Source organism: Podarcis melisellensis, assembly GCF_964234715.1.
Source record: "Podarcis melisellensis genome assembly, chromosome: 8".
Lineage (NCBI taxonomy): Eukaryota > Metazoa > Chordata > Lepidosauria > Squamata > Lacertidae > Podarcis > Podarcis melisellensis.
In genome coordinates, this window is record NC_138540.1 from 8134063 (window position 1) to 8157300 (window position 23238).

Below are 23238 nucleotides of genomic sequence, written 5' to 3' on the forward strand. Positions count from 1 at the left end.
CCATGCCAGAGGTATCTGCCTCTGATATATAGAGGAATAAACAACTTAGGGTGTGGGCAACTGTTGCCTTCAGCCCCTGGGTTCCTGGTTACTGGTGGACAGAGTATGGTAAAGAGTTAGGTCTTCAGGCTAATCCAGCAGGTACCAACTCCTAAGTGAAAGCACCGTATTTTTCGCTCTATAAGACGCACCTAGTTTTTGGAGGAGGAAAACAAGAAAAAATATATTCTGAATCTCAGAAGCCAGAACAGCAAGAGGGATCGCTGCGCAGTGAAAGCAGCAATCCCTCTTGCTGTTCTGGCTTCTGGGATAGCTGTGCAGCCTGCATTCACTCCATAAGACGCAGACACATTTGCCCTTACTTTTTAGGAGGGAAAAAGTGAGTCTTATAGAGCAAAAAATACAGTAAGTTTATATCGGGGTGAGGAAACTTTTTCAGCCTGAGGGCTGCATTCTGTTCTGGGCAACCTTCCCAGGTCCACATGAGTGGGTGAAGCAAAGCATGCAAATTTCCCCATTTGCAGACTCCTTTCCATACAGACTCCTCAATATCCTTCTTCCAGACAAGCAAGAGGCGTCATCAGAGTTCAAGGGTACATTCCAGGCAGTCCAAAACACATGGGGGGTGAAGCAGGGCCAGTGAGGGGTGTGGCCTGTGGAGAGTTCCAAGGACCAAGTCTGGAGGGCCACATGTGGCCACCATGCCTAAGATTCCCTGTTTCTGGTTAAGATTGTGAAAATCGGCACTACTTCCAATCCAGCCTTCCCCAACCAGGTGCCCTCCAGATGTTGTTGGGAACACAATACCCATTCGTCTCTAACCATGCTGGCTAGGGAATGAGTCCAAAACACTCAGAGGGCACTAGGTTGGAGAAGGCTTAATGCTTTAATGGCCTGAAGCACCACAATCCCTTCATCTGCCAGAACACATTTGTTGGCCCAACTCACACATTTATACTGAAGCCACCTTTAAGACAGATGTTTTCCCTCTTTTGCTCCCCTGTCCAAAGGCCTCTCTGCCTATCTTATGCACCAGTGAACTGCTAAACCAGAAAATAAGTAAAGGAAACAAGGTGAACCATACAGATTCCAGAAGAAAAAGGTCAGTTTTTAAAACTTTTTTTATTTTTAATTTTTTTTAAAGTTTTTATTTTATATTATCTACAAAGTAAAAGTTTCCTCTTAACTTAAAAGTTACGCCGCTGCCTTGCGACGGCGGCTTTCCCCCATCATCAAACATGATTTTATAAATAATAAATCCATATCTGCTTGACGATTAGAACTTGCTTTTTTTCAAACCTCTTTCAAGTTTAGTTAGAAGTAAAAGGTATTGATTTTCTTTTTATGTTCATTTAATTTCTTTTTTTTTTAGTGAGAATAGCAGCAAGAATCACTCTCGTTACGTCTTTCTCTAGCTGATGAATTTGTGACTTTGAAGGGTTGCTTTAAAAAATAAATAGTTTTTTTTCCAGTTTTATCTGCAAGCGGAAATGGGGCAGGGCTTTTTTTTTTGTTTTCCTTGTTTGACACAACACATGGAATTATGGAATCGTCCCACAAGGGCTCTACATGCCTTTTGTTTCAGTCCGAATTTCTCCCACTGCAAAGTGAACTGTTAGCATTCCTATTGGATGATACAAGGTTGTTTTTTTCCTCTTAGAAACAAAAATAAAGTGAAATACTAGATTTTGTTTTGATTTCTGTTTTTGTTTCTGTGCTTCCAAGTTGGTAGAAGCAGGAGAAGGAAGGTATTTGGCCTAAAAAAACAAAAGAAAAGAAAGAAACGAAGAGGGATCCAGCCTCACAGTTACTCCAGGTCAGCTTTACAACTGCTGTTGATGGTGGGTTTGTACTGGAAAAAAGAGAAAGAGAGAGAGAAGAATAAGTTGAGACATGACTTAAAGACCCCAAATCCTACCAAGGGCATTTTAAAAAGCGGCTGGGCTACTACAAAAGATCTCTCTCACAGATAAACACTCCCGTGCCCTTTATCCGCCTGCAACACATATTCTTGCTCATGGGCCAGGGAGGCAGGAGTGGGGAAGAGGAACGGAAAACACAACACGTGGAAAACCAGGTGGCGGGTGCTTTTAAAAAACGTGGCATGAGCACAGCGAAGGCTTTCTTAATAAGCATGAGCATGAATGGGTTTTGAGCATGACGGCTGGTCTGCCAAGGGCTAAGTGTAGGCAGCAACACCAAGGCTGCCATTTAAGGTGCTGGGAGAGGAAAGGCCAGGAGGTGGGAGGACTCACAACACAGCTGGGTGTATCCATGAAGCCGGGGTAGGGAACCTGTGGTCCTCCAGAGACCCCTTGAACTACTAGTCCCCTGGCCCCTCATTCCTGGCTACCCTGGCTGGGGCTGATGGAGTCCAATGACATATGGAGGTCACAGGATCCTTACTCTGAAAAAAACTATTGAAGACTTTTCACCAAAGCCAGACTAAACGCCTTTCCCTCTGCAGTGTTGGATGGTAGGTTGAGAGGAGTTCCCTACCAGGACAGACTTTGCTCATGTGTTCAAGACATCGATTCCATTTTGTTGCACTGTGCAAAATATGAGCAAGCCAGGGCTGAACTGATACTACCCTTGCTGGTACCTTTCCCGGGAAAATCAGAGGCTCACTATGTCAGGTTCCTATTGGAAGACCGGACAAATGCTAGAAGTGGCAAAGTTTTTATTGGTTGTTGCAAGAACCAATGATCCCTATATTCTGAACAAAATGCTTGTTTAACCTGGAGGTAGGCTGTCTGAATTGTGTACTGCTTTGTAACGATTTGTTGGGTCTCTGGACCGTAATAAAGATTGATGATGATGACTGGAAATAAAGACTGCTCCCGAAGGTAGTAAAGGTTCAGTTGTGGGGGGAGAGGGCATTTTAAGAGCATTTGTCGTGCCCGTTCTGTGCTCCCCCTCTCTGCGCTCCCAAGCCCAGCCTCGACATCACACAACCTTCATCTTCTCTCCCTTATCCCCCCTTCCTGGGACTTGCGGCAGCTCCCAAGCACACACTCCGCTCACCTGAAGGGTGCGTCATGTAGGGGAAGTGTGTCGCTGTTGAAACTGGAATGTGCTGTAGTGCACTTTGCGCAATGGCGGCTTGGGCCCCACCGGGTGGTGGCTGGGTTGTCATGAGCATCATTGGAGCATGGGCAGTTGGGTGAGAAGGAGCCATTCCCGACTGCACATGGGCCTGAAATAAATTGAAATTGAAATACTTTATTGCCACTTGTACAACTTGTATACAGTGAGATTACATGAGCACCCCCCACTCAGCTCTCTTAGTCTTAATTCCCCTCGTTTACTGACGCACACCCACCAAACCCGAAAGTCAGTTGCCCTGTTGTTATCTTTTCATTCCGCAGCCTAACAGCCCATGGACAGAAGCTGTTCTTTACCCTGTTGGTGCGACTAATCATGCTTCTATATCTTCTGCCCGAGGGCAGGAGATCAAGAAAGTGCCGGCCAGGGTGTGAATCATCCCTGAGACTTTTCCTCACTCTCCTGAGGCAACGTTCTTCTGCAATGTCATCCAGTGGATTCATGGGACAGCCCATAATATCTTGTGCAGTATTCACCACCCTCTGTAGGCACTTCCTATCAGTCGATGTCAAACCAGCTCTTTAGTAGCAAGGCCACAAAGGGGAGGGGGCCCACAGCCAGCACCACAAGAATCCCAGAGATGGCACTAAAGGCGGGTTTGTTTCAGCAGGGGAGGGGGGAGGCTGGGACCCCACCGAACTCAGGCTATAGTTGCAAGGCTGAGGTCCAGCGCCGAGGGCCTTCTGGCAGTTCCCTCGCTACGAGAAGCCAAGTTACAGGGAACCAGGCAGAGGGCCTTCTCGGTAGTGGCACCTGCCCTGTGGAACGCCCTCCCACCAGAAGTCAAAGAGAAAAATAACTACCAAACATTTAGAAGACATCTGAAGGCAGGCCTGTTTAGGGAAGCTTTTAATGTTTAATAGATTATTGTATTTTAGTGTTTTGCTGGAAGCTGCCCAGAGTGGCTGGGGAAGCCCAACAAGATGGGTGGGGCATAAATATATTATTATTATTATTATTATTATTATTATTATTATTATTAAGCCCTGTTTAGGGAAGCTTTTAATGTTTAATAGGTTATTGTATTTTAGTGTTCTGTTGGAAGCCGCCTACAGTGGCTGGGGAAACCCAGCTAGATGGGTAGGGTATAAATAATAATGAATTATTATTATTTATTATTATTACTATTAGGCTCCCCTCTCAGAGGAATACGACAGCCTTACTGCTAGAAACAGCACAAAATATGTTGTTAAGTAGCCAGTTGGAGGGAGGGAGGCATCACTTGGCTTGCCATTCACAGCTGGGGGGGGGACACATTTGGGGGGCAGAGCACAAAAATTAAGTGTACAGTTGATGGAGGCTTCAGACTTCCCTGCAAAGGACCTTTTTCAGTGTTCAGGCCTCAGACACAAAAGCTCGCTGACTTACCACCAATTCCATAGCAAGGATCTCTCTCACTCCTAACTTCCTCAGGAAGGACACCACCCTCTGTGGCACTCAGAGCCTGCTTCCATAACAGGGGGCTAAGGACCCACACCACCCTTCAACCACCCAACCTTTTCAGCTTTAGCCGAGCAACTGCAGCAGCAGCAGCAGCAGTAGTGCCACTGTCTACCCTCTAGCACAAAAGGTGCACAATGTCATGCCCTGTTCTGCCTGCCTTCCAGAGGGAAGTCCAGTGGTGCCCCGCAAGACGAATGCCTCGCAAGACGGAAAACCCGCTAGATGAAAGGGTTTTCCATTTTGGAAGCACTTCGCAAAACGAATTTCCCTATGGGTTTGCTTCGCAAGACGAAAAAGTCTTGCGAGTTCCTTCGGGGTTTTTTTTCCCTTTCCCCCCCTTCCCCCCCTTTTCCTAAGCCGCTAAGCCGCTTAGCAGCTGATCCGCTGATAAGCCGCTTAGCAGCTGATCGCTAAAAGCCGCTAAACCGCTAATAGCGCTAATCCGCTAAGCTGTCAATGGGCTTGCTTCGCAAGACGAAAAAAACGCTATACGAAGAGCCTCACGGAACGAATTAATTTCGTCTTGCGAGGCACCACTGTACTCAAGCGACCATTTCTACCCTGGGCAACCCATAGTCCAGGGATCCCGTAGCGCTCGCTAGCACCTCCTGCTGGACAGAGATTATTCTGTCCATAAATACTCATCAGGCATTCTGAACAGCTCTTTGGTGCACGAGGGTGTGACACACACCCATGGCCTTCCCTGGATCAAAGCAGCCTGAATCTCTCTCATGTTAGTGAGAAATGGCTCCCCGCCCCCAGTCTTCTCCTCCCTGGAACAGAGAGCACTCTTTGGACCTCAGCCTACATCAAGCGTCTTTCTTACCTGGGGGACATGGGCCATGTGCGGTTGGTTGGTATAGGCGGGCTGGACGTGGGAAGGATGAATGGCAAAGACCGTCTGTTGAGCTGCAGGGAAGCTGCTCTGAGGAGACTGTGTGCTTGAGCCTGGGGTCATGGAAGGAGGAGTTGGCGCAAGACCAGTGTGGTAGATGGCTGACTGCTGCTGGGCGTTTGTCAAGTGGAGAGCCTGGGCGGCCTGGTGCTGGTGGTGCTGAAGAAATCATAAGCATAGCAATGGCTTGGCAATATTGACACTCAAACAGTGCTATTTTTCTAGAAAAAGAGGTGCCGGAACTCACCATGAACGCCTCCCTTGTTCTCTTATAATGGCAATGGCGCCCACCTGAGAAGTGCCGGAACTGAGCTCCGGTGAGTTCCGGCTGAAAAAAAGCATTGCCCTCAAAAACGCTTGTTCTGCTCTCAGGCTATGCTGGGAATGCAAAATACAGTGCTTTGCCAGGGTTCCTTCCACCTCATGGCAAGCTGGCACAGGAAGGAAACCTGGCTGGGAAGAGGCAAATTTCCCAGCAGCAAAAAAGTTGCATAATCCAACATGCTTGACATCCATGTTCACATTCCACATTATGGGTTGAGGAACCTCAGGTGTATGCCTCACCCTTTACAACCCACCAGGGCAGCTCAGAGGTTCTGCTACGGATTCAAGCCACACTCATAGGAAGGAAAGATTCAGAGGCTGGGCTCTCTTTGGTGCTGCTAAACTTATGGAAGAACATCCTGACTGAAGCCTGCTAAACATTATCACTATTCTGATCTCGATGTTCCGAGCTGCTACTTCTTTTTGTGTTAAAGAAACTAAAAGCAGATCATCATTTTTATGCTGTAATGGGTATTTTTCAGTGGCCAGAAGGCCCATGTACTTTATGAATTTATAAACAATGGTTTATTCTCTCAATTCCACTGAAAGGCCAGGTCAGTCAGACTTCGTCAACCTGATAGCAGCTATTCCAACAGGCTGCCTCAGGGGGTGAGATGGGAGGCAGAGCTCATTTCAGTAGCTCTAGCGAAAGGCCAGCTCCATCTTGTGCTTCCTGCTCCTGAACAGTTTCCACTCCTGCAGACCACATTGGGGCCCAAGTGTGCTTTCGCCCTCTTCCCTCCCTGTCGCTTTTTGCTTTTGTGTTTTAGACTGCAAGCTTGTGAGCAAGAACTTTTCCTTTAACGGACTGTTCGTAAGCTGTGCCAGAGGCATTTTTTAATGAAGAGCAGGGTACAGAGACTCTTGGATAAAGAAAGAACATTTGTATTTTACTCATAAATACAAGTGCCGTGGGACCTTTTAAGAAATAGTTGTTTAAGAAGTGTAACTATCTGCCTAAACTTTCTGACTTGCATTAAGCTTGCATCCATCAGGATGGCTAATCCCAGTTGCTAGCTTCTTTTCCAGTGGAAAATAGTAGCCTCCAGTGTGCAATGAACTAGTGATATGGTTCCTACCATGACAGCATGTTGGCCAGAGTAGTCAGCTCTGGTTGCACAGTCTCCAGGCAATGAATGCAGTGTCTCAAAGGCAACTGGCCCAAACAATGGCAGAGCAGGAACCTGCTTCTCTGTTGCCACACAGATGGCCAGTTGTAGCGCTTACCTGCACTGGGCTGGGAGCTGGGTGGTTTCCCCCATGTTGACTCTGCTGCTGCCCTGTGGGCGTGGCAGAAGGCTGTGGGTGCGGCGGGTGCGGATGCAGGGTGGCGCTGGGATGGGCATACTGCTGAGCAAGGGAACCAGTGGAAACTAGGAAGAAAAGAGGGGAAAGGAAATTGAGAACGGATGCCAAGCTGAGTCAGCACATAGGACTCCCCCAACTCTCGGGTGTCTCCCTTTTAAATAGCTGCTTTTCTTTCCTTCATTTAGAAACAATACAAATGACAGCCACCTGGGACTTGCCCTCGACTCAGCACCACTCTTGCAGCCTGCAGAGCACATTCTTTAAAACCTACATGGTTGCGGGGGAAAGTTTGAGGGCGTGTGAGGACTGTGTAGAAGTAAAGTGCCAGGCTCAGTGAGAGTTGAGAGGCTTTTCAATCCTCTCCTGCTGAAAATGGCCATTTGGCTCCAGGCTTCCTCTAACCTTAAGCTCTTGTCACAAAAGTCAAATTTATTTGGGTTGGGGTGGGAAAGCGCACACACACACACACACACACACCTGGCTCCAGTCACAGAACTGTGTTTCATACTGCATGCAGCATTTGGGTTCCCTAGCATACAAGTCTGGCCATGGACCAGGGAGGGGAAACCTGTGGGGCCCTCCAGATGTTGCAGGACTCAACTCCCATCAGGCCCAGCCAGCATGGCTAGTAGCCAGCAACATCTGGACGGCCACGGGTTCCCCATCCTTGCCTTAAAACTCTTCATTTCCTCTTCAAACCCACAGAGAAGAAATGGGTCTTGCTGGTGATCTCTTTTCAGTCCAAAATAGATTATCTTGCTGGCAGGAACTGGAGGAACTAGCTCAGGGCGGTCACATTCAGAGCTCAGAGAAGCATGTCCAAAGTTTACTGTAGACAAGATGGGGACCCAGAACCTGCACCCAAATTTTAAAATCTGCCTTTACAGCTCCCATAGCAGATGCAAAAGGAAGAAAAATCCAATGTGAACACCACCTGCCTTTCACAGGATAGATATGCTACATAATTAGTTCCCTTGCCCCCTGTCATAAATGGGAACAGGGGGTAAGATGGCACTTAGTTCTTTGCAAACTGCAATATGTCAGCAAGAGGAAGGAGGAAACAGAAACAAGAGCAAATGCTTTGGGATAAGGGAAGGATAATGTGTAGAAGTTGCAAGTTGCAACTGTAATCCTAAAAGGGAGAGGGGTGATGGATAGTCAAGGCAGTAGGAAATGAAGAAAGGCAGAGAGGGGAGGGAAAGGCCGACCAAATCAAATACCCACTTAGATGATGTTGGGAAGAGTCAGTGCTTTAAGTGTGAAAACTGCCCGAAGGTAAACATAACCACAATTAGACGGCAAAAGAGACCTTCATTTGAATTAGAGGAAGCAAATGTAAACGGATGTTACAGACAGACAGCGGGCTCCATTTTGCAAAGGAAGATCTATTAAAGGAAATTGACTTGTTGAAAGAGTTTCAGCGCACCAAACCAATGTGGTTGCATTACAGCCCTCTGACCAAATGGAACAGGTTAGCAGCAGATTCCTGGGACAACTCCATACCCAAAAGACACAGAGCTCCTGATTTCTGCTGTGCAATAAAAAGGAGCGCCCTCCTTCTCCAGCTAACAGCTCTGGCTGTGTAGGTCATTCTGTCACAATGGATCTTTGCATTCACTCAAATATATAAAAGGGAATCAGCGGTTTTGATTAAAAGATCCAGGGGCCTTTGTGACCACAACTGTCTTGCAAAATCCAACACTGAATTCCATTCAGCTCAACCTCAGGCTTTTTCGAAGTTTTCTAGCTCTTGCAGTTAAAGCAAACTTTCAGCATTCTGTCTGCAAGGGTTCATAGTTGGGTTAGGCCTTCCAGGGGTCACAATTCTAACTCTTCGGGGAATGTCTTGCCCTGTAAATTCCAATCTTGCCCTTTCAGATTTCTTCTCCCACCCCCTAAAAGTCTGCATCTTCCTTTCCCAAATCTCTGACCAACCAATTCTGTACCCTTTATTGTGGACCACTGCAAAGTAGACAACCCTTCCTTCACAGGGCAGTAGACCATGTTGGTTTCAAGGAAATGTAAGGAGGAAATAAACACGTCCACCAAGTCTCTACATAACTGGACTTATTTTTACTCTTTTCACCTAGTGCTGGCTGTCATCTTACCTTCTCTGTTATGATAATCTTCCTCAGACAGTTTCATCCTTTACATGTCCCATGAGTCCATTGGTTTCTCAATGACAGAAAAGCTTTTCCTAATTCTGAGTAGGTTTGGTGCAAAGACATCTGTTCAACAAGCCTATTCTCCAACAGATTCTTTCAAAGTTCTTTACTGTGCAAATCAAAGTTAGTACAAAAACCCCAACTCACTGGCAAAGTAGAAAGAAGGACCTGTCTCCTTGCTGTAGGGTATTTTGGGACATGCTGAATTTGGGAAATAGAAAGGGAAATTAGCCGTGTGCCACAAGATGAGAGCACCACTTCCAGTCTTCTGGAAAGGTTAAGTCAATCATTGTTTTCATGCACAAACCAATTTGCAATTAAAAAAAAAAGTTAAAGAGATATTCAATCACACATACAATCTTCAGCTGGTGTTCATCAATTTTAAAATGTCCACTATTTTAAAGTATTTTACATTCCATTAACTAACCACAGCATGAAGAATAAGGATTAAAAATGCTTTGACGAAGAGAAAAACACCAGTTACAATCCCAGAAAACTGGATTTCCCCAAGATGCAGAGCCCCAGTTCCCCAATTATTGCTTAGTTCAGCATAATAATTTGTTGATTTATTTTTTAGCAGAGACAGGAAACTAGATAGCTTAGAGAGAAAATAAGACACAGAAAAATACTGGATAAAATACAAAGCAAAATCAGGATCAAGCTGGTGAATAAACATTATCTTGGTTTACCAGACTTTTGAAACAAGCCTTTCCATCTTAACAGAAGTTCAGCAATTAGCAACTGCTGACATATACACACGTTTATACAAAGGTTAATAGAATGAATTCCTATTCATTCTCTTTGCTAGATGTAGTTTCATAGAGCATTAGAGGTGCTTCAAATCAATGCAGCGTTCCGATTACAGTTTTGCTAAAGGGAACAGTATACCTCCACTTAACATTTATTCAGTATTTCACACACATTCTCTCAGTAATCTCTACAACAAACCTGTGAGACAGGAGAGTATTGTCATACCTACGATTCAGATGGAGAGGGGTGCTGAGATTGAAAAGTGAACACCAATACATTTGTGCTAAGGTTTGAACCAAGAACTTTTGATGATGGTGGTTTATTTATACTGCCCTTCATCTGAGGATCACAGAGCGGTTTACAGTAACTTCCTTTCTTTGCTACAGGTAGCTAAGTTGGCGCAAGAAAATCCAACCAGTCACTAACACTTCTGATGATTTAAGCTTCCAAGGACCACACCTTATACTAAAAGAAAACTATCAGGAAATTTCTTAACAAAAACCACTGAGCACTAAGTATTTGCATTCATCCTGGTAAAAAAAGTGGCCGCAAGGTGACAAACAGTGGTCGGTTTCAGACGATTGTATCTCGGTTTAATAAGCCAAGATGTGAATGAGCTTTCTGCCTTCAACCCCCATGATTTGAAGCTGGCTTCATTCCAAAGCTACATATAATGTAAAGCACTGAGAGATATTCTGTCAAGTAAGCAGTATAGAAAGCTTGACAAATAAATAAATGAGTTCCCCAGTTTGGATGAAATAGGAAACTACATTCAGCAGAAGACTTCTTGGTATGTTTGCTCATGCAAAAGGGAGAAACTGAGTGGCTGTGTGCCTGGGCTCGTTCATCTCTGGGCCAATGGGCTCATGCGTCCATGAAGGCAAAAGGCCCAAACGGGTCAGTTTGCTTCCAGGTCATCTGCAGCAAACAGGTTAGAGGGCAAGGCCGGTCAGCTGGGCCTGGGAAAGCTCACTCACAGCATCCAGTGGTCAGCAGGGGCATCTCTGTGTTAGAATTGATAACATGGCACTTCAAAGCAGCCAGCTGAAACCCCCAAGTTACTCTTAGGTGACAAATCTCAAGACTTGCCTCACACATGAAGGGGAAGAACGGGAGAACCCCTTCTGGAGATTTAATAGCTACCCAGTGGCTGCCTGGAGAGTTCTACAGAGACCTTCCCACTTTTATTAATATTTAGGAAGCTGCCTCATACAGAGTCTGTTTATCCAGCTTACTATTGTCTACAGAGACTGGTAGATCTCGATGGTCTTAGGATTTTCCCTCCTCTGCTCTGCCTGCAGATACCAGGAATAGAACCTTCTATGTACAAGGCAGGTGCTTGGCCACCAAGCCACAGTCCTTTCCTCGAAAACGAGAACCCGTAAATCCACTGCAAAGGAAGGACAACCTTGGTGTTCCTATGACTAGTTGAGTGAGCTGGCTGACTAGACACAGCAGTGGAGGTTTCTCCTCAACTTTTGCCTTTCCCCATCCAGGCAAAAAAGGGCATGAAGAAGAATTAAGCTTCTTTTACCTGTGAGTCCTCCTGTGTGGTCCAGCATAACAACATAGCCCTTTAGTGGCTGCCCCAAAGAATATTAGCATAATCTCTGAAAATGGGCACAATCCCACATTGCAACAGGGGCATTCTTAACACTCAGCATCACTTAATGCCATCAGCCCACAAGGAAGTTATCCCTGGTTTACAGGAAGCAATCAGTGTGCAAAACCCACACTTGGTGATACCCCCAAGCCAGAAGGGGCCTCGTATTGAGGAGGCAAAAGACAGACACATCTCAATTCATGCCGAGGAATCAACTGAGCACTGCAGGCACATACCTAAACACTGCCCCAGAACAGGAAATCTGCGCCCAAAACAGTGCCTGTGTGAATGGAGGCCATGCCTCAAATCCTTGGCACAAATTCTGAGTGCCAACTGAGAGCAGAGTTAGGTGCCAAGAATCCCCTACCAATACAAAATGGTTCATGTCTGCGGAATAGTAGTACATTTGAATGGACACAGCAGCACTACAAATATTCGCTTTGCGGGGCTTAATGATGCACACTAGCTCAGTCACACATGCAAGTGGAGACATACATAAGTGAATCGGTCCCCAGTGATAAATAAGAGCCCTTTAAAAGGCTGCTGGTCGCAGCATATTGAGAAATTGTGATATGCTGTTTTATAAGAGGTATCTGGGACAGAAAAGTCAGCTGCTCATGCCTTACAATTGCATTTCATTCTCCCAGTCTCTCTTTACTGTACCGGTATCCAAACGGGTTTCAGTGAATTTCAAAACACAGAGCGTTCCAGTTCTCTCGGCAAGCCACTAAAAACGAGATCCTTCAAAGTTTCAAAAGAGAACTCATTAAAAAGTGTCCTACCATACATCGTGTGGGTCTGCTCGTGCGCACCGTACTGCGTAGCGGTGGAAGAAACTAAGCCGGGCTGCGGGTGTGCCGGTGGTGCCATCATCCGGGCATTGCCCTGTATTACAGGGCTGTAGACGTGGGGGTGCTGCATTAAGCATGAGAAAGAGAACGAGGAAGGAGTAAGTCCCTGCAGGTACTTTCACAGGTACAAAATGCCTTTCTTCAAGTTAGTCAGAGATGCCCAGTTATACTAGCAGACTTGGATGGATTTAGAGGAAGACTCAGGATCCGCCACTGTTCTCCTCTGCAGCAGTTTTCCCAGCCCCTCCTATTATGGCACACAGGCCTCTTAACACTACAGCACTAAGGTGAAATTATGCCATTGGATAACCTAAAGCTTTCACGTGCCAATAGATCTATGTAAGACTGCAGTAAACATCCAGGTCTCCGAGTCCATCACTCAGCTGTCAATCCTGTCTGCATGGAAGGTGGCCTGCACACCCCGCCCCCTCAAACATACACACAGAGCATCATGTGACAATGGCCCTGGATGTATCACCATAGGCAGTACATAGCTCTTTTTGAAGTGCTATGCAAGCACTGCATCACCACTTATATAGCGTGGCAAAATACATATTCTAATTCCACCATTCAAGCTGCAAAGAGCTCAGCTGAAGACATACCTGAGACTGGTAATGCGGCACATGTTGAACGAGAGGTTGGTTGGAGAACTGCTGGGGGCTGTAGGCGACGTACTGCGTTGAATAAGCCGGTGGCGTAGCAACAATAGGAGCCCCGGCAGCAGAGGCAGGGTGCATCATGGTGTTTTGATGGTGCTGGTCTTGCCGTTGCTGGGGCATATTTGATACTGCAAAAGAAGGGGAAAGGGCACATTACGAAAGCACTAAAATAAACCTGTGCCAACATTTCTACGTACAGCTCGGTACAATGGCAACCACAAGGAAGCCAAATGAAGATGAGGAATCAGCTGCTGGTAGGGTTCAAGAATCTCACCCTGTGAGCAGGCTTTAAGGCGACAGGAGAGAGAGGTCAGCTCAGAGTAGGCTGGGCAGAAAGAAGGCATCACAGAAAGACTATCCAAGCATTAGCCGATATATACTGGAACACTGCTCTAGTGCAACAAAAATGTTTTACTTTTAAAAGATTTAACTTCCTGCCTGTGGAGAGATGGGCAGAGACAACCCATACAAGGTTCACATTCCTCCCATACAGAAGAATGGCATAATTATTATTATTTTCTACGATTAATTTTTTTCTCCCTAAGACAAACAGAGCCCATAACAACAGTCAAATCCTGTTAAAACACAGCACTCTGATGTCAGGGAGGAGCTTTCAGAATCAGTAGCTTTGTGCCCAACTGTATGCATAAAAGCTTCCTTCAGCTAAAAGCCGAACAGAAGAAACAAGCCTCTGGCAAGTCAATATGTTGCTTCTGCTCATCATTAGGTACAGGAGCTGATCAAAGACTCTTTCAGTACCTTCGTATGCATGTTACTGAGGGGGTAAGTTGTGCACTGTGTTCAGCAGGGTGCACTTCTAGGAAAGTGTGGATAGGATCTTTCAGCCTTAAGTACGCTTAAAAGCATCCATTCAAGGATTTAGAACTGGAGCCAAGGCACTAAGTCAGGGGTCAGCAAACCTTTTTCAGCAGGGGGCCGGTCCACTGTCCCTCAGACTTGGGGGGTGTCAGACTATATGGGTGTGTGTGAAAGAATTCCTATGTCCCACAAATAACCCAGAGATGCATTTTAAATAAAAGGACACATTCTACTCATGTAAAAACACGCTGTTTCCCGGACTGTACGTGGGCCGGATTTAGAAGGTAACTGGGCAGGTCCGGCTCCCCGGGCCTTAGTTTGCCTACCCATGCACTAAGTCCTATGCCGCTATAAACTTTGCCTGCTCAGTGCTGCAAAATCCAAGAAACAAGAGGACACATGAGGAGGAGGAAGAGGAAGAGGAGGAGGAAGAGGAGGCGGCTTGGTAAGGGGGTTGCACAGAAAGGTGGGTTGCTAATTCATAAGCAAAGTAAGTGTAACAGAACAATGAGCAAGGCATGTTAGTTATTCTACATGCAAGCTACGTACAAGAGCATGCAATACTGTATTATTCTCACCTTTACCTGCTCTATAGGTCTTGGCCTGGTTGACTGGCATAGGCGTCATGGGAATGGGGTACAAAGGCTGAAAAATAACATGGCTGTCAATTAGAGGAAGACACGCGCACACACCACGCATCATATATATATTTCTCCTCTCTGGATGCAAGTCATACGTGACGGCCTGCTCCCCACTGGGTTCCCAGCAGATATGCACCTCACACTTTTACCAACGAACATTTGATTATGGGTGCTACTGTCTGCTTATTGTCTTGTGCTGAACCTCACCACCCAACCCAAGAGGCGCCCACAAAGGATTCCTTGCAATGCTCAGAGGATCCTGGGGTGGAACTCTCCAAAGGTTAGTTTTAGGAACCAACCATGGCTATCTGCAGCAGCAGAACCAACACCTCTTGACTGTCACCATTCCTTATGGAGCCCAAACAGCATCACCGGCAGACAAGAGGGAGGTATTGGGGGAACCCAAAAGTTGCACACACAAAAAAGCTAAGTGGAGGTGCTAACTGTTGGGGGTGGGGAAGAGGGGGAACCACCTGAGTGGGAGGATTGAACTTATCTTGAACAGGAGCACATCACATTTGCCTTGAATGCTAATATAGCTTCCCTCAAGCTTGATTTAGATGGTTTGTAGTTTTAGCTATAATTTCCATGCTCCAGTGTTAACCGGCAACTATGGTGTAACAAAACCTTGAAATGTTCCATTTCAGTGAGAGAGAGACAGGAGGAGGGAAATCACCAGCACCATGTTCATACTCTTTAGGCAACTACTTTTAGATCTGAACCAGGCCTTTAACAGTGCCACGATGTGCAAGCTTGGTTGAAGTCAAGAGGCAGGTGAAAATAGCTTGGGTGGGAGGGAATGGGATCAAAATACTTGTTAGAAACGTGACTAAAAATAAATGCCTTACTTTAAAGTGATCCCCATATACCAACCACTGAAGACAAATTGGCACCACTAGAGATAATTTTGGAATGCTGTGGCAGCCAGAAAGAGCACAATGCATTCTACTGAGATGAACTAAAAGTTCTTTGAACTCTGGTCTCTTATTAGTAAAGTGAAAAACACACTGTTTAATCAATTAGGCTATTAGAAGATTTCATCATCATTGCAGGTCATGGACAAAATCAAGTATCAGATAAAACTGGACCCAAAGTAAAAATAAGTAAACAAACCAAGGTATGTACACAGAATCAATATGCTTAAAATACACGTCTTATCATATACACTCATCGTTTCTGACATTTGTTGTAATAATTTTCTTGTGGCCACAGTAAATACTCTTCTCTCAGTTGTACAGAAGGGTAAGAACAGTTGGCTAACTAAATAGTTGGCCAATCCCTCCAACAAGGATCTCCTCTTGGGAGAGTATACATTTCACAAATAGAGTACACAAGGACAAATGCTCTCAGTCACATGAGCTCTGCAAATGCAAAGTTACTGATCTGATAGGATCTTCTTTCAAGACAATGAGTAGGCCCCTGCATTTCAAGGTAGCCTTCAAGCTAGTAAAGGTAAAGGTAAAGGGACCCCAGACCATTAGGTCCAGTCGTGGCCGACTCTGGGGTTGTGGCGCTCATCTCGCTTTATTGGCCAATGGAGCCGGCATACAGCTTCCGGGTCATGTGGCCACCATGACAAAGCCACTTCTGGCAAACCAGAGCAGCACATGGAAACGCCATTTACCTTTCCGCCAGGTACTTGCACTTTGCTGTGCTTTCGAACTGCTAGGTTGGCATGAGCAGGGACCGAGCAACGGGAGCTCACCCCGTTACAGGGATTCAAACCGCTGACCTTCTGATCGGCAAGTTCTAGGCCCTGTGGTTTAAGCCACAGCGCCACCCGCGTCCCTTTTCAAGCTAGTAGAGGTACTCAATATTTTTAAGTGCCAAGAAAGGGTACTATGTAGTGCTGAAAACAAAGTGGCCCAGCCTCTTTTCAGAAGGTAGAAATGCACATCACTTTAGCAAACAAAGGTATCCAAGTCCAAATCTGAGCAGGTAACATTAATGAGGGGGGCATTTGTATGGGAGAGGGGCTTCTTAATCTTTTCCTTATTCACCGATACACACACACACACACACACACACACACACACACACACACACCATCACCCATATGTAAACACAAAGAACTCTCACATGCTTCAAGCCCTGTTCTGCCTTTCACACTCCAAAGCAGTGACAAGTTGTTATCCACACTCAATGCAGCAAGTATAAGCTTGCCGCATTAAAGCCTTTGCCGCTTTACCTGAACACCTGGACTCACAGGAACAGGGTACATCATATTTGGTGCGAAACAAACAGACTGGGTGTACACCGGAGTGGGCTGCTGATGGCCCACCATGGAAGGGCTGGGCTGGGCCTGCGGACGGGGTGACGTTGGTGTGGTGGAAGGCTTGGGCTGCCAAAAACATGAAGGAAAAATGGAATAGCTGAGCTGTAAGTAGGCACTGAACAGTTTGATCAAGCGTGCATCAACATGCCCCGTGGACTTTTCCCAGCAAGCTCTCGTTACGGCTGGTTAAAGCAGGGAAACAAACTATGCAGTGACTGCTTCTAATGGGTGGCACATAAAGAAATGCAGCTTCGGATAAGCAGAGAATGAGGACAGCGATGCCTCTTAAGACTCACCTGAGCAAATGATCGAGGGTTGAACTCCTTTGCGTTAGGGTTCAGTGTTGATTTTCTAACTTGTCTATGAAAGGGTGGGGGAAAACACAAGAAAGATGCGTGTAAGATTGGACTTCCCACCATGATAGTTCATTTCTCTCAGATAAGAGCTGAATATCCAGGGATGGTTGACTCCTCACATCTACTAGTGGAGGAAGACTTGCAGAGGCTTCAAACCTGCGCCATGTGCATTGGGCGTGAGTGGCAGGGAGTTGTCCTCTGTGCATAAGACGTTCTATTGCTGAGGATGCACGACTAAAAATCTATCAAAATTTAACATGTTCTATTGAAGGGGGAGCTGCCACCAAAGAGGAAAGTAAGGACAGGAAAAAGATGTTCACTGCAAGGTTTTAACTAGAAAACACTCCCAACACCGCTGTTTCCTTGACCTTAGGCTGTTCCTTTTTTCTGAGACTGAAGGGCTGCAGCAGGAGAGGCTAACCTTTGGCCCTCTAGATGTCGCTGGACTATTAACCCCCATCATCTCTAACTATCGTCCATGCTTGCTAGGGATGATGGGAGGTGGAGTCAACAACATCTGGAAGGCAATGTGTTAGCCATCCCTGAACTAGACCACTGGGGGAGGGGCAGTTGCAGATCAACAACATAGTAAGAACTCTTAGCATGATGCCTTGACTCCCCCCCCCCCCCATACTTGGGGGCCTGCAACCAAAGCTTATCAGCAGTCAGTGTTATAGTTGGGCTTCTTGCAGCTCCTTGCAGGATCAAGGTCTTCTACTAGCTACTAGAACGGACAGATTGCAGCCAGAACAGAACTACTGAGAAGGCACAAGGTCTCCTTGCAGCAATCAAAACTGGAAGGTCTGCTTGCGGCAATAGAGGCCATAGATAAGCAGTTGCGAAGACACCCTCCTGCCAGCAGCAGCTCTAGGAGCAGCTGTTGCTAGTTTAAAAATGCACCTACCCTCGTTGAGAAGGCCCAGAAGCCTGTTGCAGAGTGTGAGAAGGCCCAGCTGCCACCCAGAGAGCTCTGCTGACATGTCCTGGATCCCGAGCTGCAGCTCTTGCTGCACGAAGATATTAGACGCTCAGGGTCAAAAATAATATCCCGGGGGGGGGGGGAACGGACCAAAATCCCTAAACTCCTTTGGCTCAGATGGGGCCAAATACTATTTGGCTCCTCCCATCCCAGAAGTCAGACTCTCCCTCTCTCTCTCTTTCACACAAACACACCTCTTGCGGGACCTGAATTTGCTACTTTCTCTCCATGTTCCCTTTTGGATCATGTCCATTAAAATTCGAAGTTTTTCCTTTACAATCAAGTGGTATGTGACTCTTATGAAACAAAATTAATAAATGTAATAAATAGCCTGCAAACCAAAGGTTGCTATTCTGTGGTCATCTGGATATTGTTACGACAATTCCCATCCCCCCTGACCATTAGCTATGCTGGCTGGGAGCCCAGCAAAATCTGCACAGTCCCAAGTTAGCTGCTGTCTAAAACTGTGAGAAACCTTGAACGTATCGGCAGAAAGGCAATATACAAATTTAGTAAATACCGTATTTTTTGCTCTAAAAGACTCACTTTTTCCCTCCTAAAAAGTAGGGGGAAATGTGTGTGCGTCTTATGGAGCGAATGCAGGCTGTGCAGCTATCCCAGAAGCCAGAACAGCAAGAGGGATTGCTGCTTTCACTGCGCAACAATCCCTCTTCCTGTTCTGGCTTCTGAGATTCAGAATTTTTTTTCCCTCTTGTTTTCCTCCTCCAAAAACTAGGTGCGTCTTGTGGTCTGGTGCGTCTTATACAGCGAAAAATACGGTACATTAAGAAGCAACAACTAGCAACAACAACTAAGGAAGAAGAGGAAAGAGTATCTTTTTAAAAATAATAATTCACAGCTTCTAAACTCCGTAAGAGATTCTGTCAGCCATGCTCCCTCTGTGGAGGGTAGGCTGAAAACTGAGATGGCAACTGCCCCGCCTGGTGGAAGTGTGAAGCCTCTACAGATTCTGCCTCCGTTGGTGGAGTGGAGGAAAACTGCCCATCACTTGATGCCTTGTTTCTGTTTCAAAACGCAACAGAAGCCTTCCAACCAAAGCATGAAATCCTGGATGAGTTTCACAGAGTAGGAGGAGAAAGACTGGCAAGGGAGAAAGACAGAAAATAGTATTCTCTCCCCAATCACTGATCAAACACATTTAAAAGCACAGCATCCATTTTTCTCCAGGTGCTGCATTTCCGTTGGATAGTACAACCCCTAAAAGTCCTGTGCGTATTTTCCAATTTGACACCAGAAGCTGAATAGAAGAGCACAAGAACATGAAGAAGAGCCCTGCAGCAGGATCAGGCCAAAAACCCATCTAGCCCAGTATCCTGTTTGCACAGTGGTGAACCACATGCCTATTGTGGGGAACCCACAAGCAAGACCGGGGAGAGCAACAGCACTCTGCCCCCTGTAATTCCCTGAAACTGGCTTTCTAAGCACTGCCTCCAGCAGTGGAGGTAAAAAACTTTATACAAATATGTTAAATCTAAATAAGGAGCAGAGAAGAAAATGCTGTGCGTGGTTGAGTCATCTCAACAACTGGGCCCTCCACAAAAGCAGTGCCAAATCTGAGCAGGAGCTGCTGCAGCCAGAATTACTCACTCGGTGGTGTCCCTTTTGTCCTCTTTCTCCTCTTTCTCCTGCTTCGCTCCGGGGCCAGAGGTCTGCACTCCTTGCGAGGTCACCTCAGGCCCTCGCTTTTGCTCCAGGCTGCCACCAGGTGGTGTAATACTGGGGCTGTTTGATTTGCTACTGCCACTGGTCGAGGTGGCATTGCTGCCAGTTTCAGTTACAGAGTCCTTACAGCTGGCGTCACCCTTCTCCTTAGGAACCTCTCTGGATTTTTCACCATCTCTGTTTTTGGTTAGCAGCTGTTCCGCTGTTTCTGGGGCGGAACTGGGTTGTAACTGGAGAGTCCGGGGGGGTGGGGTGGGAGGAAACAGAAAAATTATACTTTTAGCAGTACTTCCTGACCAAGGGTATTTGGAGAGAAGGCACAGTCAACATTGATTTTAGTTTTGCACATTATTTCTTACAGCTTGAAATAAAAGTTGCTTCATTTCCTACATACTGACGTACAGAAAACCCAGGAATATATTGGGGGCTAATATCAGTAGAGGGAGTCCTCTTGCGTCTTCCACCGTACTCAGAAGCTCAGGAGGTTGCAGCCCAGGAGAAGTAAGCCCTTAAATTGTGGAACTCCCTCCCCAGAGAGGGTGCCTATAAAACATTTCAAGAAGTGTGCATATCTGGATGAAGGGGTGGCAAGGCAGGGGGCACACTTGTACTGGCCACTCTAAAGGTAAAGGTACCCCTGCCCGTACGGGCCAGTCTTGACAGACTCTAGGGTTGTGCGCTCATCTCACTCTAGAGGCCGGGAGCCAGCGCTGTCCACAGTCACTTCCGGGTCACGTGGCCAGCGTGACGAAGCTGCTCGGGCGAACCGGCACCAGAGCAGCACACGGAAACGCTGTTTACCTTCCCGCCAGTAAGCGGCCCCTATTTATCTACTTGCTTTCGAACTGCTAGGTTGGCAGGCACTGGGACCGAGCGACGGGAGCGCACCCCACTGTGGGGATTTGAACCGCCCACCTTTCGATCGGCAAGTCCTAGGCACTGAGGCTTTTACCTACAGCGCCACCCGTGTCCTACTGGCCAAACTAGAGAGTGTCTTATTTGCAGCCATTTGAATGTCCTATTGTGACCTTCACTGCCCTAGGCAATGTTATTTTAGTCGAGGGAGAGAATAGACAAAGATTTCGTATGCAGGCTGAGACCCTACCTGCCCACAGACTGTGTCGCCTGAGTGGTGCATGCTCTGGTTATCTCCTGCTTGGACTACTGCAATGCGCTCTACTTGGGGCTACCTTTGAAGGTGACCCAGAAACTACAACTAATCCAGAATGCGGCAGCTAGACTGGTGACTGGGAGTGGCTGCTGGGACCATATAACACCAGTCCTGAAAGACCTACATTGGGCTCCCAGTACATTTCTGAGCACAGTTGAAAGTGCTGGTGCTGACCTTTAAAGCCCTAAATGGCCTTGGCCCAGTATACCTGAAGGAGCGTCGCCACCCCCATCGTTCTGCCCGGACATTGAGGTCCAGCACCTTCTGGCAGTTTCCTCCCTGCAAGAAGTGAGGTTACAGGGAACCAGACAGAGGGCCTTCTCGGTAGTGGTGCCAGCCCTGTGGAACGCCTTCCCATCAGATGTCAAAGAGATAAACAACTACCTGACATTTAGAGGACATCTGAATGGAAGTTTTTAATGTGTGAAATTTTAATGTATTTTTAATCTTTATTGGAAACCGCCCCGAGTGGCTGAGGAAGCCCAGTCAGATGGGCGGGGTACAAATACTATGTTGTTGTTGTTGTTGTTGTTGTTGTTGTTGTTGTTGTGTGTTATATGTTTTAATGTGCTTAAAAATGCTTATTCCTGAAGCCACTGTTCCTACCTGTGTGTAGTTTGATCTGTTACTGCCTTGTCTATTCAGAGACAGCTGTCGTTAATAGCAAAAGAACTTACCCTAAAATCATTCTTGAACTTCTTTAAATCATCAAGCTGTTTTCTATGTTCTAGGACAGCTGGAGACACACCTGTTAAGAGAATATACGCATATACAGTGGTACCTTGGTTTGCAACCGTTCTGGATTACAACCGTTTTCAATTACAACCACATCAAACCCAGAAGTGCGTGTCTTTTTATTGCAACCCATTTTTTTGGATTACAACCCTTTGGGGGGGGGGCAATGGCGAAAGCACGCCTTGGGTTACAACCTGTTTTGGTTTACAACCGGACCTCTGGAATAGATTATGGTTGTAAACCAAGGTATATCACTATACTGGGTTATAAATAACAGATGACATGGATCAAGCATATATTTGGGCCAATTGAAACTACCTAAAGGAAGTCCCAATACAGTGACCCAAATGCTGTCTCAGCTCAGGGGGGGGGGGGAGAAAATAAAACGCCCCCAAAGAGTTCTGCAGAAATTGCAATCCAGTTACAACCCAGGAGGTTGTGGGGTGGGAATCAAGCAGCTGGAGCAGCAGAGAAACTGGAGTGATCTTAGTTTACAGAACTCCTTTTTCATTGTGTGCAGAGATATATTTGAAGGCTGCGTGCCATGTTGTGTTTCCCAAATCTCTACAACAATCCAAACAGCAATGTAACTAAGCCTGCAGTACAGGAGTAACCAACAAGATGCCTCCAGGTGTAGTGGGCTCCAACTCCCATTATTCCCCGACCATTGTCTATATTGGCTGCAAATGATGGGAGCTGAACACAACTTCAGAAAACTCCTACCTTTGTTTTCAGGTTTGCTAAAGCTGGGAGACATTTCACTTGGCTTCAGGGGTTCCTTGGTGCTAGCAGGAGAAGAACTCTGCATCTGGTCCTGAAGCCTTGAATCTTTAGCTAGGAAGGAAAATCAGTCCTGTTTCACATACACAGCACTCTTAATAACTCTAGATAGCAATGGGTGGGGAAGGAAAGAGGGACAAGTTGTTGAAGCTCAGCACCAAAGCTCAGCACCAAAACCATTTGTCCCATACAAGGTATTATCCTGATTGTGTCTCTTTTTATTTGGGGGACCAACATAATCTTGGCTGTGAGTCGTGGAAGACCTACTTATTCTCTTGCTGGCCTCTCTATAGCCAGCCTGGGAGAACAGGGCCCTGACTGACAACAGCTACAAAAGCCCAGGTTGCTGGAAAAACTCTTGTACTGTTGCTATTGTTGCTGTTATTAATATTATTTTTGCATCTTTATTTTTAAATATTATGATTTGTGTGGAAATTATTCAGTTTGGTTGTGTACTTTCTGCTGTGTTTTATTCATTGTCTATGACTACTTTTGCTATGTTTGTAATTATGTAGATCTTTTCATGTTGTGAGCCATCCTGATTTTGGAAAGGTGGCGTACAAATAAAATCATGATAATGAAGACGACTAAAGAGAGACTTTCAAAGAGCCACTTTTCATTCTAGTTTTTTGTTAATGAATATTTTAAATATTTTAATTCTATTAGTGTTTAATTACATTTTAATGATTGTCTTTC

General features: G+C 46.1%; 1 protein-coding gene across 9 annotated transcripts in view; it reads right to left on the bottom strand.

Annotated features, from left to right (window-relative positions):
* Positions 1-1103: 1103 nt before the first annotated feature.
* ATXN2 (ataxin 2) overlaps positions 1104-23238 on the bottom strand; it is a 62328-nt gene continuing 40193 nt past the window's right edge. For 4 of the 9 annotated variants that reach the window (XM_081922947.1, XM_081922952.1, XM_081922945.1 and 1 more), the window contains 13 exons: positions 22486-22596; positions 21705-21775; positions 19782-20086; positions 17135-17198; positions 16752-16904; positions 14501-14567; positions 13047-13231; positions 12376-12508; positions 9388-9441; positions 6995-7140; positions 5375-5602; positions 3025-3196; positions 1104-1852 (listed from right to left, as the gene is read on the bottom strand). In XM_081922947.1, the coding sequence (XP_081779073.1) occupies positions 1824-1852; positions 3025-3196; positions 5375-5602; positions 6995-7140; positions 9388-9441; positions 12376-12508; positions 13047-13231; positions 14501-14567; positions 16752-16904; positions 17135-17198; positions 19782-20086; positions 21705-21775; positions 22486-22596 (1718 nt within the window). In that variant the 3' untranslated portion in view covers positions 1104-1823. The remainder of the gene's footprint in view (positions 1853-3024; positions 3197-5374; positions 5603-6994; positions 7141-9387; positions 9442-12375; positions 12509-13046; positions 13232-14500; positions 14568-16751; positions 16905-17134; positions 17199-19781; positions 20087-21704; positions 21776-22485; positions 22597-23238) is intronic. The other 5 variants (XM_081922948.1, XM_081922946.1, XM_081922950.1 and 2 more) reach the window with 3 other exon arrangements.